This window comes from Salmo trutta, unplaced genomic scaffold (genome assembly GCF_901001165.1).
Source record: "Salmo trutta unplaced genomic scaffold, fSalTru1.1, whole genome shotgun sequence".
In the NCBI taxonomy this organism is placed as follows: domain Eukaryota; kingdom Metazoa; phylum Chordata; class Actinopteri; order Salmoniformes; family Salmonidae; genus Salmo; species Salmo trutta.
In genome coordinates, this window is record NW_021823195.1 from 216,830 (window position 1) to 231,687 (window position 14,858).

General features: G+C 44.4%; 1 protein-coding gene across 1 annotated transcript in view; it reads left to right on the plus strand.

Annotated features, from left to right (window-relative positions):
• Window positions 1-14,858, plus strand: part of entpd1 (ectonucleoside triphosphate diphosphohydrolase 1) — a 69,150-nt gene that overhangs the window by 5,978 nt on the left and 48,314 nt on the right. Inside the window, exon 2 of the mRNA XM_029748220.1 lies at window positions 11,473-11,597. Within this exon, the coding sequence (XP_029604080.1) occupies window positions 11,473-11,597 (125 nt within the window). The remainder of the gene's footprint in view (window positions 1-11,472; window positions 11,598-14,858) is intronic.

Genomic DNA, 14,858 nt, shown 5'->3' on the forward strand with positions numbered 1-14,858 from the left:
CTCTCTATTCCTCTCTCTATACCTCTCTATACCTCTCTATCCCTCTCTCTATCCTCTCTCTATCCTCTCTCTATCCCTCTCTTTCTCTATCCTCCCTCTCTCTATCCCTCTATTCCTCTCTATTCCTCTCTCTATCCTCCTTCTCTCTATTCCTCTCTCTATTCCTCTCTCTATCCTCCCTCTCTCTATACCTCTCTCTATTCCCCTCTCTATCCTCTCTTTCTCTATCCTCCCTCTCTCTATTCCTCTCATTCTGCTCATGTTCTGGGCATACTGCCAAATTGCTTATACTGATAGTGGGGATTCCTCCCAGGTACGATCAATCAGTCACTTGCATGAACCCAGTTGAGATGGTTATTAGAAAAAGACAAACATAAAATGTTCCTTCACATGCCCTCTTCTTATCAATCTGTGGTAATTATAATTACATTTAAGGTAAGCATTAGATTATAGCTTCTATCAAAAGGAGATTCTCCTATTAAAGTAAGAGAAATCAACACAGAAAACCAGACACTACATCCTTTAAAACCCTTCACTCTGGGCCGTACAATCTAAAATACACACAAGGGATCTGTAGACTCAGGTTGTTTCAATAGGTCTATAGGTTTACAGGTACCTATAAAACCAGTAGAAGGGTTTAACTTAGACCTTAGCTTCATCATGTCCACATGTTCTTCATTACACAATGAAGATCAGCTGGAGCTGTGGTCCCAAGAGGAATGTTAATGACAGATCAGATGGAGCTGGTCCCAAGAGGCATGTTAATAACAGATCAGCTGGAGCTGTGGTCCCAAGAGGCATGTTAATGACAGATCAGTTGGAGCTGTGGTCCCAAGAGGCATGTTAATGACAGATCAGATGGAGCTGGTCCAAAGAGGCATGTTAATAACAGATCAGCTGGAGCTGTGGTCCCCAAGAGGCATGTTAATGACAGATCAGATGGAGCTGTGGTCCCAAGAGGCATGTTAATGACAGAGCAGCTGGAGCTGTGGTCCCCAAGAGGCAAGTTAATGACAGATCAGATGGAGCTGGTCCCCAAGAGGCATGTTAATGACAGATCAGATGGAGCTGTGGTCCCAAGAGGCATGTTAATGACAGATCAGATGGAGCTGTGGTCCCAAGAGGCATGTTAATTACATTTTACATTTTAGTCATTTAGCAGACACTCTTATCCAGAGCGACTTACAGTAGTGAACACATACATCTCATACATTCATTTTTCTTTTTTCCCCGTACTGGCCCCCCATGGGAATCAAACCCACAACCCTGGCGTTGCAAACACCATGCTCTACCAACTGAGCTACAGGGAAGGCCTGTTAAGCAGAGGCATGTTAATAACAGATCAGCTGGAGCTGTGGTCCCAAGAGGCATGTTCATGACAGATCAGATGGAGCTGGTCCCCAAGAGGCATGTTAATGACGATCAGATGGAGCTGTGGTCCCAAGAGGCATGTTAATGACAGATCAGATGGAGCTGTGGTCCCAAGAGGCATGTTAATGACAGAGCAGCTGGAGCTGTGGTCCCCAAGAGGCAAGTTAATGACAGATCAGATGGAGCTGGTCCCCAAGAGGCATGTTAATGACAGATCAGATGGAGCTGGTCCCCAAGAGGCATGTTCATGACAGATCAGATGGAGCTGGTCCCCAAGAGGCATGTTAATGACGATCAGATGGAGCTGTGGTCCCAAGAGGCATGTTAATGACAGATCAGATGGAGCTGGTCCCCAAGAGGCATGTTAATGACAGATCAGATGGAGCTGTGGTCCCAAGAGGCATGCTAATGACAGATCAGATGGAGCTGTGGTCCCAAGAGGCATGTTAATTACACATCAGATGGAGCTGGTCCCAAGAGGCATGTTAATGACAGATCAGTTGGAGCTGGTCCCCAAGAGGCATGTTAATGACAGATCAGATGGAGCTGGTCCCCAAGAGGCAAGTTAATGACAGATCAGCTGGAGCTGTGGTCCCAAGAGGCATGTTAATGACAGATCAGACGGAGCTGTGGTCCCAAGAGGCATGTTAATGACAGATCAGATGGAGCTGGTCCCAAGAGGCATGTTAATGACAGATCAGATGGAGCTGGTCCCCAAGAGGCAAGTTAATGACAGATTAGCTGGAGCTGTGGTCCCAAGAGGCATGTTAATGACAGATCAGACGGAGCTGTGGTCCCAAGAGGCATGTTAATGACAGATCAGATGGAGCTGGTCCCCAAGAGGCATGTTAATGACAGATCAGACAGAGCTGTGGTCCCCAAGAGGCAAGTTAATGACAGATCAGATGGAGCTGGTCCCCAAGAGGCATGTTAATGACAGATCAGATGGAGCTGGTCCCAAGAGGCATGTTAATGACAGATCAGCTGGAGCTGTGGTCCCAAGAGGAATGTTAATGACAGATCAGATGGAGCTGTGGTCCCAAGAGGCATGTTAATGACAGATAAGATGGAGCTGTGGTCTCAAGAGGCATGTTAATGACAGATCAGATGGAGCTGGTCCCCAAGAGGCATGTTAATGATAGATCAGATGGAGCTGTGGTCCCCAAGAGGCATGTTAATGATAGATCAGATGGAGCTGTGGTCCCCAAGAGGCATGTTAATGACAGATCAGATGGAGCTGTGGTCCTAAGAGGCATGTTAATGACAGATCAGATGGAGCTGTGGTCCCAAGAAGCAAGTTAATGACAGATCAGATGGAGCTGGTCCCAAGAGGCATGTTAATGACAGATCAGATGGAGCTGTGATCCCAAGAGGCATGTTAATGACAGATCAGATGGAGCTGGTCCCCAAGAGGCATGTTAATGACAGATCAGATGGAGCTGGTCCCCAAGAGGCATGTTAATGACAGATCAGATGGAGCTGGTCCCAAGAGGCATGTTAATGACAGATCAGCTGGAGCTGTGGTCCCAAGAGGAATGTTAATGACAGATCAGATGGAGCTGTGGTCCCAAGAGGCATGTTAATGACAGATAAGATGGAGCTGTGGTCTCAAGAGGCATGTTAATGACAGATCAGATGGAGCTGGTCCCCAAGAGGCATGTTAATGATAGATCAGATGGAGCTGTGGTCCCCAAGAGGCATGTTAATGATAGATCAGATGGAGCTGTGGTCCCCAAGAGGCATGTTAATGACAGATCAGATGGAGCTGTGGTCCTAAGAGGCATGTTAATGACAGATCAGATGGAGCTGTGGTCCCAAGAAGCAAGTTAATGACAGATCAGATGGAGCTGGTCCCAAGAGGCATGTTAATGACAGATCAGATGGAGCTGTGATCCCAAGAGGCATGTTAATGACAGATCAGATGGAGCTGGTCCCCAAGAGGCATGTTAATGACAGATCAGATGGAGCTGTGGTCCCAAGAGGCATGTTAATGACAGATCAGATGGAGCTGTGGTCCCAAGAGGCATGTTAATTGCAGATCAGATGGAGCTGTGGTCCCAAGAGGCATGTTAATGACAGATCAGCTGGAGCTGTGGTCCCAAGAGGCATGTTAATGACAGATCAGATGGAGCTGTGGTCCCAAGAGGCATGTTAATGACAGATCAGATGGAGCTGTGGTCCCAAGAGGCATGTTAATGATAGATCAGATGGAGCTGGTCCCCAAGAGGCATGTTAATGACAGATCAGATGGAGCTGGTCCCCAAGAGGCATGTTAATGACAGATCAGATGGAGCTGTGGTCCCAAGAGGCATGTTAATGACAGATCAATACCTCAATGCATTTTTGGTCTAAATTGCTAAACATTTCACAGTGTGCAGATCTCCACAATCAACCTGTTACCCGAAATAAACAATTTTGGACAAGCCTAAATCAATTACGGGCACAGTTGACCCCCCTGATTCCCGGCACTCATTCTTCCGGCGTTTCTTCATTTTCAGTTCGTCCTCCCAATGGCTCATATTCAAAGTGGATGGCCCTTGATAATGTCCCGATTTCAGATCGGGATAATGTCCCGATCTGGGGAATAATCTCTCACCTGAGCCGCCACCATACTTTACAGTCCATTATGTCTTGTCCATTTTCCTACCAGTACACCAGCAGCATGAGTGAAGTTTGGATGGAATCTCTCCCCATGCTCACTCCACGTGGACTCATGTCGCAATCCTGAGAGAAAAGGCATGACAGAAAAGGCAGATGATAGCTTTGACTGGATGCTGTGTACAGGTTTCTGGCTCAGACTTAGGTCTCACGGTAGAAGTGGTGAAGGACCATAGTGAATGCCATTTTCGCCATGACTTCAGCCGGTTAGAGGGGGTGAGGCTCATACTGTTCTTGGTTGAATTATCCTTACGTGCATCTAGATACCATCTATGGTTACCTTCCCCATAACCTCCCGAGAGGACAGACCAGAACAACAGTTTAGTTTAGAGCATTTCTGATTCAGGAAATCCAGACAAACTATTCACTGTATGACAAATGATTACTTCTACCAATGGTCTTATTTCAAATGTTTAAGACAAATGTCAAAGTGAATAACAACACACAGTTGAAACCATTTTTGCAAATTGGCTTCTACTCCCCTATCAACTTGGCGATCTCACCGCAGTTCCAGGTCAGGGAGTCAGAGGGCTAATCCTGAGGGAGAAATCCCCACCATCCAGCAGACCCAATCTGGTGACATTTGTGTTGAAGCAAAACAAAAACAAAACAAAGAAGACAAAAACAAAACTACAAAACAACAGCAATACACTTCTTCCCTTTTGACACGACTCACATCGTGATTCATGCGTCCAAAAAATCAACAACACCACCGGTTAAATCAAAATAACAAATAAAATTACAATTACAACCCTTGATAACTCCATCTTAAAATAATTGTATCCCATAAGGTAATTCAAGAAATAGTGAAATAGACCAGAGACAGGTGTCTCTCATTCAGGGGCAGCTCTCTCTCTGTGTCCTCTTGTTCTGAATAACGCATAGGACTATTGATAAATTATAAACTTCTTCCTAATTGTTATTGTTTACACATTACATTTAAATCTCACCCAATGTCTTTAGCCTTTCTAGTGAGGGTGATCAGGCCTCACCAGCCTTTCTAGTGAGGGTGATCAGGCCTCACCAGCCTTTCTAGTGAGGGTGTCAGGCCTCACCAGCCTTTCTAGTGAGGGTGATCAGGCCTCACCAGCCTTTCTAGTGAGGGTGATCAGGCCTCACCAGCCTTTCTAGTGAGGGTGATCAGGCCTCACCAGCCTTTCTAGTGAGGGTGATCAGGCCTCACCAGACTTTCTAGTGAGGGTGATCAGGCCTCACCAGCATTTCTAGTGAGGGTGATCAGGCTTCACCAGAAAGTAAGAAGAGGTCAGAGGTCATTCAACCCCATTAAGGGAGTGTTTCTTTCCCTTTTCTTTCCCTGTACCTCCAACATTATTTAAAGACATTTCAAACATTTTGTGTATCAGGTTTACCTTGGGTTTTTCAGTAAATTTCTTATCCAGAGAATTTACATGTGTGCAACCAAAACTCAGACAATAGATACTTCAGAGAATTTAATTTGTGTGCCCTTTCAGGTGCATCCTTTCTAACCTGTGAAAAACCCACTAAAATAAAAATACCCCACAAAATGAAACAATATTAACAGCACTAACAAATATTCACAACAGGTGGGTTGTGTGTGGTAAAACGTAGGGTAAAAACAAACAAAAAAAACCTCCTAAAGTAAACAATCCCAGAGCCCCTTTCTTGTAATCGTATAATTTTGACCACTATGCTAGTTCTGAACGTCACATGCTAATGTAAAAAGCTGGTTTTTGATATAAATATGAACTTGATTGAACAAAACATGCATGTATTGTATAACATAATGTCCTAGGGTTGTCATCTGATGAAGATCAATAAAGGTTAGTGCTGCATTTAGCTGTGGTTTGGGTTTATGTGACATTATATGCTAGCTTGAAAAATGGGTGTCTGATTATTTCTGGCAGGGTACTCTGCTGACATAATCTAATGTTTTGCTTTCGCTGTAAAGCCTTTTTGAAATCGGACAGTGTGGTTAGATTAACGAGAGTCTTGTCTTTAAAATGGTGTGAAATAGTCATATGTTTGAGAAATTGAAGTAATAGCATTTCTAAGGTATTTAAATATCGCGCCACGGGATTCAACTGGCTGTTGACTAAGCGTCCCACCTAGCCCAAAGAGGTTAACTCAGGAGCTATTCCCTTGACAGCTCTCATTCACTTCATCTCTTATCATCTACATTTCAATCCTCTTATTATCCACATTTCAATCAGCTTAACCCATCCTTTCCACACTCACACAACTCTCACATCCCCATTAACATTGTACTATTCCCTTGACAGCTCTCATTCACTTCATCTCTTATCATCTACATTTCAATCCTCTTATTATCCACATTTCAATCAGCTTAATATCAGTTTACCACTTATTATCCACATTTCAATCAGCTTAACCCATCCTTTCCACACTCACACAACTCTCACATCCCCATTCACATTGTACTATTCCCTAACACACTCGGTAATCTCCCTTATTACTCCATGTGCATCTTCAACGATTCTCTTGTCGTTACTTCCTATGCACCTTATGTATCTTTCTATACATATAAAATAACACCTCGTGCTATTATTACCTGTTGCTGCAGACCACGTAGACATTTCAAATATATGCCTACAGACAGCTGTCAGCGGGGCATGGTACCGTTACTTGCCCTCTCTCTAGTCTTCTCCCTAAGACTAGCTGTAGCCTTCTTCTTCTGTCATATGTATCTTCAACGGTTCCTCTCTACTCTCTACAGTCTCAGTAGTCTATGTAGTCACAGACAAGTTATGTATAGTCTCTACAGTCACCATAGACTCTACAGTATCTATAGTCTCATAGCTATAGTATCTCAGTTTCCCTTTCTATAGTCTCAGTAGTCTATGTAGTCATATATTCTATAGTCTCTATACACTTGCCGCATACATATAGAATAACACCTTCTGCTATTAATTGAATTAAGACTAGTTGTTCCTTTTTAAGTTTAATTTGATCATTTAATTATTTACTTTTTTAGACAAATTCATTGAAATTGACTTACTGAAATTCAGTCACCTTGTCCCTCAATTGTTGTCTAATTATGTGTCTTCTCCTGTGCAGCTTAGAGTAAGGGTCTGGTCTGGGCGGGTCCTCGTCGTCTTTGGTCAGATGGGAATTTCCCTCACGCTTCATAAAACGCGCCATTGGTATCCCTCGCAGACCCTCACTGGAATGCTATGCAGGCAGAATCAATCATCTAGTTGGTGATGCCAAATTGTCGTGGCAAATACCAGCAGGGACATCTGAAGTCAATCTTAAAAATGAATCATTCTTCATTACGAGCAAACTGGGGAGGTTCCAACAAACTCAATGCACCATAGTACATGTCGGTCAGGAGCTCCGCCCGGGCATTCCCTTTAGTTAGGGTTAGGGATTAGGGGTTAGGGTTAGGGGTTAGGGTTAAGGTTAACCCTCAATGCACCATAGTACATGTCGGTCGGGAGCTCTGCCCGGGCATTCCCTTTAGTTAGGGTTAGGGTTAGGGGTTAGGGTTAGGGGTTAGGGTTTGGGTTAGGGTTAGGGTTAAGGTTAACCCTCAATGCACCATAGTACATGTCGGTCGGGAGCTCTGCCCAGGCATTCCTTTTAGTTCTCTTAAATACTTCTTACACAGACAAGTTATATTTACATTATTCATAATTAATTCATCATTAACTTTTAGTTCGTGCATGTGACCGACCAATACCTGTGACACCCCTTTCGGTTCTCAAAACAATGTTCTGGGCATACAGCCAAATAGCTTCTACGGGTAGTGAGGATTCCACCCAGACACGATCAACCAGTCACTTACATGAACCCAGTCTAAGTGGTTATTAGAAAAGCACAAACATAAAATTATCCTTCACAATAGGTTGCACCACAGTCAAATACCACCCTCAGCTTATGCTTTTAGGGAAGATATACTCCGTGGTGTGGAATATACCAAACTTTCTTGCTGCTGTCATTCTGTGAGTCTCTTGGCACAGCAAAGCCTTTGTCCGGAATGTCTGCTATGAACTTGGTGTAGTCCTCACAGAACTGAGGATTCTTGTCAAGTTTCCTTTTCAGGTTGAGAGCATGCTGTACTGCCACACGGTGGTCGTTAGGAAATTCAGCATCCTCATTCCTAAGCAGTAGGCATATACAGTGGGCTCCAAAATTACTGGCATCCCTGACTGGCAATGCACAAACAATACTTTAAAAAATATAAACAATCTAATAAGAGAGATAAAAATCTAAATACCAACATGTGAGAAATACTGTACTTTATTCATGTTTTAATGGAACCCACCAAAATAATTTATTGATTGAATAAAAAATCTATATGCTCCAAATCAAGATTTTACAATCAATGGCACCCTTAAAGATTATTGTAAATAACATCAACCAAAATTAAACCAGGAATTAAATTCCACTTATTTAAGTTTATCTAAGTCTTAAGGAACTATATTGAGCCATTACATCACTTCCTGTTTCACTAGGGTATAAAAATGAGGTAACACGCATGCAATAGACCTTTGTCATCCAACACCATGAAGAAAACAATAGAACTGGCAGTTCAAGAGAGACAGATGGTCTTGTAGGGATTCAGAATCTTCAACCCTGATTGGTGGCCAGCTTAGAGCCTTGTCAATGTGAGCTGTGGTGATTCTATAGTCATCTCCAAAGTGTTTTTTTCAGAAGCCTTTTGGCCTCTGTTAGCCTCCATATCTTGGCAACTTCAGACTAGATCTCTGGCGAATTGCTCCAAAAGGTACAGCCTGTCTTTGCTGTAAACACAGGTGCACTAAGAGATGGTAATGAGGACAACCTTTGCTGCTTTACCAGCATTTCAGTGAAAGCATTTTGGTGTAGCAGAATGTTGACAACAGTGCCCATGTTGTCGGCTCCACCCTGATCTGGGTTGATAGGCCTTCCTCTCCTAGTTGGATGTTGCAGCTGCTTATCTTTTGGTCTTACAACAGGCTCCGCCTGTGTGTTAGTTGACGTACGATGAACAGAGCTGTATGTGGTGGTAGCACATTCTTGCAACATACTACTTTGACCCTGGCCCTGTGCAGTACGCACAGACGTGCTGAACAAAGGGATACATTCAGCTTAGCACTTTTAGACCATATTTCAGCTTCAAGCTCTAATTCTTCCATTTATGATTTGAGTTGAGGCTCTTGTCCCTCCAATAGTTGTTTCCTTTTCAATGTTTCAACTTTAACCAATAAGGCTGCCTTTTCAGCCTCCAAATTGAGCCTGTTATAAGATGCGGTGGATTGTCCTGATCACCTGCTGTGTTGTGATTCATTTACACATTTTGATTAGATATTTGCGGTACTGTCCCTTGGCTGGACCTCCGCATCAGTTTTGTTAACAGCTGAGCATTGATGTGCTTCTTCCATACATGTGTCCACTGTGGATGCAAAATAATCCAGTGTTGCTGTGTTTGGGCCAAACCATTCGACCTGATCCTTTCCTGCCTCCTCGGCTGGTAATAAACCTGATCCTTTTCTGCCTCCTCGGCTGGTAATAAACCTGATCCTTTTCTGCCTCCTCGGCTGGTAATAAACCTGATCCTTTTCTGCCTCCCCGGCTGGTAATAAACCTGATCCTTTTCTGCCTCCTCGGCTGGTAATAAACCTGATCCTTTTCTGCCTCCCCGGCTGGTAATAAACCTGATCCTTTTCTGCCTCCCCGGCTGGTAATAAACCTGATCCTTTTCTGCCTCCCCAGCTGGTAATAAACCTGATCCTTTTCTGCCTCCTCGGCTGGTAATAAACCTGATCCTTTTCTGCCTCCTCGGCTGGTAATAAACCTGATCCTTTTCTGCCTCCTCGGCTGGTAATAAACCTGATCCTTTTCTGCCTTCCCGGCTGGTAATAAACCTGATCCTTTTCTGCCTCCTCGGCTGGTAATAAACCTGATCCTTTTCTGCCTCCTCGGCTGGTAATAAACCTGATCCTTTTCTGCCTCCTCGGCTGGTAATAAACCTGACCCTTTTCTGCTTCCTCGGCTGGTAAACCAATTCCACATTTCTATCATCAACCATAAACTGTGATCTCATTTATATTTTTAGTAAGTGCACCCAATTTAGCACTTCTAGATCATTACAATGTTTTAAGAATTTCCATTCTATCCATTGTAAAAGCGCGTAACAGTGAACCATTAGCACAGTATGAACACACTTTAGCACAGCTTAATAATGAACGAGCCCAACACACGACGTCATCACAAGACACAACAGCCAATCATCAAAGAGTACAATTTTCTCTCCGCTACTCAAAAAAAAGCAAATAGTCTGGGTAGCCATTTGATTAGATGTTCAGGACTCTTATGGCTTGGGGGTAGGAGCTGTTAAAAAGCCTTTTGGACCTAGACTTGGCACTCCGGTACCGCTTGCCATGCGGTAGTAGAGAGAACAGTCTGTGACTGGGGTGGCTGGGGTCATTGACAATTTTTAGGGCCTTCCTCTGACACCACCTGGTGTAGAGGTCCTGGATGGCAGGCAGCTTAGCCCCAGTGATGTACTGGGCCGTACGCACTACCCTCTGTAGTGCCTTGCGGTCAGAGACTGAGCAGTTGCCATACCAGGCAGTGATGCAATCAGTCAGGATGCTCTCGATGGTGCAGCAGTAGCTAAGATTGTGAGAAGTCTGTCCATAATAAAGCGCTGCTCTACCTTCTTAACAGCACTATCAACAAGGCAGGTCCTAGAGCCCCTAGTTTTGTCTCACCTGGAATACTGTTCAGTCGTGTGGTCAGGTGCCACAAAGAGGGACTTGGGAAAATTATAATTGGCTCAGATCAGAGCAGCACGGCTGGCCCTTGGATGCACACAGAGAGCAAACATTAATAATATACATGCCAATCTCTCCTGTCTCATGTCTTCCCCCACTCTCCTGCCTCTATCCCTCTCTCCCTCTCTCCTCACACCCTCTTCCTTCTCTCCCCCTCTTCCCCTACCCTCCTCTATCCCTCTCTCCCCTATCCTCCTCCCTCTCTCCCCCTACCCTCCTCCCTCTCTCCCTTTCTTCCCCCACCCTCCTGTATCCCTCCTCCCTCTCTCCCCCTACCCTCCTCCCTCTCTTCCCCACCCTTCACCCTCTCTACCTCTCTTCCCCCACCCTCCTCCCTCTCTTCCCTACCCTCCTCTATCCCTCTCTCCCTCTCTTCCCCTACCTTCCTCCCTCTCTTCCCCACGCTTCACCCTCTCTACCTCAACACATTTAGAATTAGTCCCTAGTTACACAACAACAACAGCAACAACAACAGTATCAACAATAACACTCATAACCCTCCTGTCATCAATAATACAGATGTGACATCATCAGCAGCTGGTTGGAAAATACTAACTCTCTCCAACTTCCCCTCTCTCTTCCTACCTCTCTCCCTCTCTCCCTCCCTCTCTCCTTTCTTCTCCTCCCTCTCTCCTCCCTCTCACCCTCTCTCCCCATCTCTCCTCCTCTCCCTCTTCCACAGAGACGAAAGGAAAGAACGCCTGGCATAAGGCTGTGATCATCATCCCTGTGCTTGGTATCACAGCGATAGTTGCCCTGGTGACAACAGCAGTAGTGCAGAACAAGCCTCTCCTACAGAAGTACAAGGTACCATATGTGGTTGTTATGGCAACGAGGTACAATAAATGTTTGCGATAGCTTTTTCAGATGCTGTGGCTGCGATGGAAAAATCCATAATATTGTAGACTATATTATGCATTGGTTGAAGCTCAATGTTGAATTTAAATCTCCCTACCATCATATCTAAGCCAATATGACACCAATGTTTATGAAAAAGTACACAGCACATTCCCCACCTCTCGTCATGAGCTGTCCGTTACCAAGAACCACATACCGGATATCTCAACAGGGTCGTTGACAATTGAGTTTTCAGAGTATTTTCTGCGCCTATCTAGCTCACATTTTTGACGTTGGATTAAAACGAGACTGTAGCATCCATAAAGTGACCATAGGATTTAAAAAATGTCTGATGGCGTAATGATGGGGAGCAGGTGTGCGTAATGATTGTGCCAGGGCTAGTAGTTAGTATACTGGTGACGTTGAGCTCTGGAGAGGGGCAGTGAGAGTAGGCGTGACTGTACCCCCCCGTCGTGCGGCCCTAGCCACAGAACCACACCAACCAGGAGTATGGTCCCGAGGGTGAGGAGCGGGCCGGTCTAGACGGCGTAGATGAAAATCACGGACAATTTTGGGGTCCAGGATGTCGGCCACCAGGACCCAACAGTGCTCCTCTGGAACATACCCCTCCCAGTCCACCAGGTACTGAAGCTGACCCCCACAACCGCCACAACGTCCAGTAGGGACGTCGGGAGTCCAGGAGGGACCTGACGGCATAGGCAGGGTTCCATCGATGTCCAGGGGAGGCGGAGGAGTGTCGCGGGGGACGGCATCAGCCAGGGGGCCAGGAACTACCGGCCTGAAGAGGGAAACATGAAAAGAGGGTGAGATCAGTGACGAAGTCTATGGACAGATGAGACCAAGACCGCTGAGGCATGGGAAGGAGTTTCTGGAGTGTACCGGGAAATGTTGTTTGGACGTAGAGGGTGATGTCCTTCGCCAAGGTGGGCCACCAGTACTTAGCGGAGATGGATTGGATTGGATGGTGCGGGTGATATCTGGGTGTACAGCGACGAGGGATGTGTGCACCCAGGTCAACAGCCTATCCCTTACCCCCATGGGTTCCTTCTCCAGAGCCTGGCGGATGTCCACATCTACATCCCAAAACATGGGGCCAAGTAAAAAGATAGTAAAAAGCTTTGGGGCACCTTAAATTACATTTTGGGGAAAAAAGCCAACTCGGCTCCATCATTCACTGAATCAAACGGTTCATTCATCACTAAAACCCATTGATATTACCAACTACTTGAATTACTTTTTCATTGGCAAGATAGGGATGACATGCCAGCAACAAACGCTGACACTACACATCCAAGTATATCAGACCAAATTATGAAAGACAAGAATTGTACTTTTGAATTCTGAAAAGTCAGTGTGAAAGAGGTGAAAAAATGATTGTTGTCTATAAACAATGACAAGCCACCGGGGTCTGACAATCTGGATGGAAAATAACTGAGGATAAGAGCAGACGATATTGTGTGTGCCCTCAGGCCTGGAGGGAAGCAAAAGTCATTTCGCTACCCAAGAATAGTAAAGCCCCTTAACTGGTTTAATTAGCCGACCAATCAGCCTGTTACCAACCCTTAGTAAACTTTTGGAAAAATTGTGTTTTAGTAAACGTTTGGAAAAATGATATTTTACAGTAAACAAATTGACAACAGACTTTCAGCACACTTATAGGGAAGGACATTCAACAAGCACAGCACTTACACAAATGACTGATGATTGGCTGAGAGAAATTGACGATAAAAAATTGTGGGGGCTGTTTTGTTAGACTTCTGTGCGGCTTTTGACATTCTCGATCCCAGTCTGTTGTTGGAAAAACATATGTGTTATGGCTTTACACCCCCTGCTATATTGTGGATAAAGAGTTACCTGTCTAACAGAACACAGAGGGTGTTCTTTAAAACCTCTTACATCTAGATGTTCCGCTAGCGGAACACCTGCTCCATTATCCAATGGTGGGCGGGGCGCGAAATACAAACTCCTCTAAAATCCAAAAACTTCAATTTTTCAAACATATGACTATTTTACACCATTTTAAAGACAAGACTCTCCTTTATCTAACCACACTGTCCGATTTCAAAAAGGCTTTACAATGAAAGCAAAACATTAGATTATGTCAGCAGAGTACCCAGCCAGAAATAATCAGACACCCATTTTTCAAGCTAGCATATAATGTCACAAAAAACAAAACCACAGCTAAATGCAGCACTAACCTTTGATGATCTTCATCAGATGACAATCCTAGGACATTATGTTATACAATACATGCATGTTTTGTTCAATCAAGCTCATATTTATATCAAAAAACAGCTTTTTACATTAGCATGTGACGTTCAGAACTAGCATACCCCCCGCAAACTTCCAGTGAATTTACTAAATTACTCACGATAAACATTCACAAAAAACATAACAATTATTTTAAGAATTATAGATACAGAACTCCTTTATGCACTCGCTATGTCCGATTTTAAAATAGCTTTTCGGTGAAAGCACATTTTGCAATATTCTGAGTAGATAGCCCGGCATCACAGGGCTAGCTATTTAGACACCCACCAAGTTTATCCCTCACAAAACTCCGATTTACTATAAGAAAAATGTTATTACCTTTGCTGTCTTCGTCAGAAGGCACTCCCAGGACTTCTACTTCAATAACAAATGTTGGTTTGGTTCAAAATAATCCATAGTTATATCCAAATAGCGGCGTTTTGTTCGTGCGTTCAAGACACTATCCGAAAGGTAAATAAGGGTCACGCGCACGGCGCATTTCGTGACAAAACATTTCTAAATATTCCATTACCGTACTTCGAAGCATGTCAACCGCTGTTTAAAATACATTTTTATGAGATTTTTCTCGTAAAAAAGAGATATTATTCCGACCGGGAAACCCTGTATACGTAAAAAGAGAGAGAAAGTCAAAATGGAGTCGGCCCGTGCACGCCCGTGCGCGCCCCTCCATTCTCATTGTCCTCAGATAGACCACTTACAAAAGGCGCTAATGTGTTTCAGCCTGGGGCTCCAAAGCCACGATTCAAATTTCTGGCGCCTCCTGAGAGCCTATGGGAGCGTTAGAAAATGCACGTCATGCCAGAGATCGCCTGTTTTTGGTTAGAGATGATCAAGAAGGCCATGAAATGGTCAGAGAGAGCGCTTCCTGTTTGGAATCTTCTCAGGTTTTGGCCTGCCAAATGAGTTCTGTTATACTCACAGACACCATTCAAACAGTTT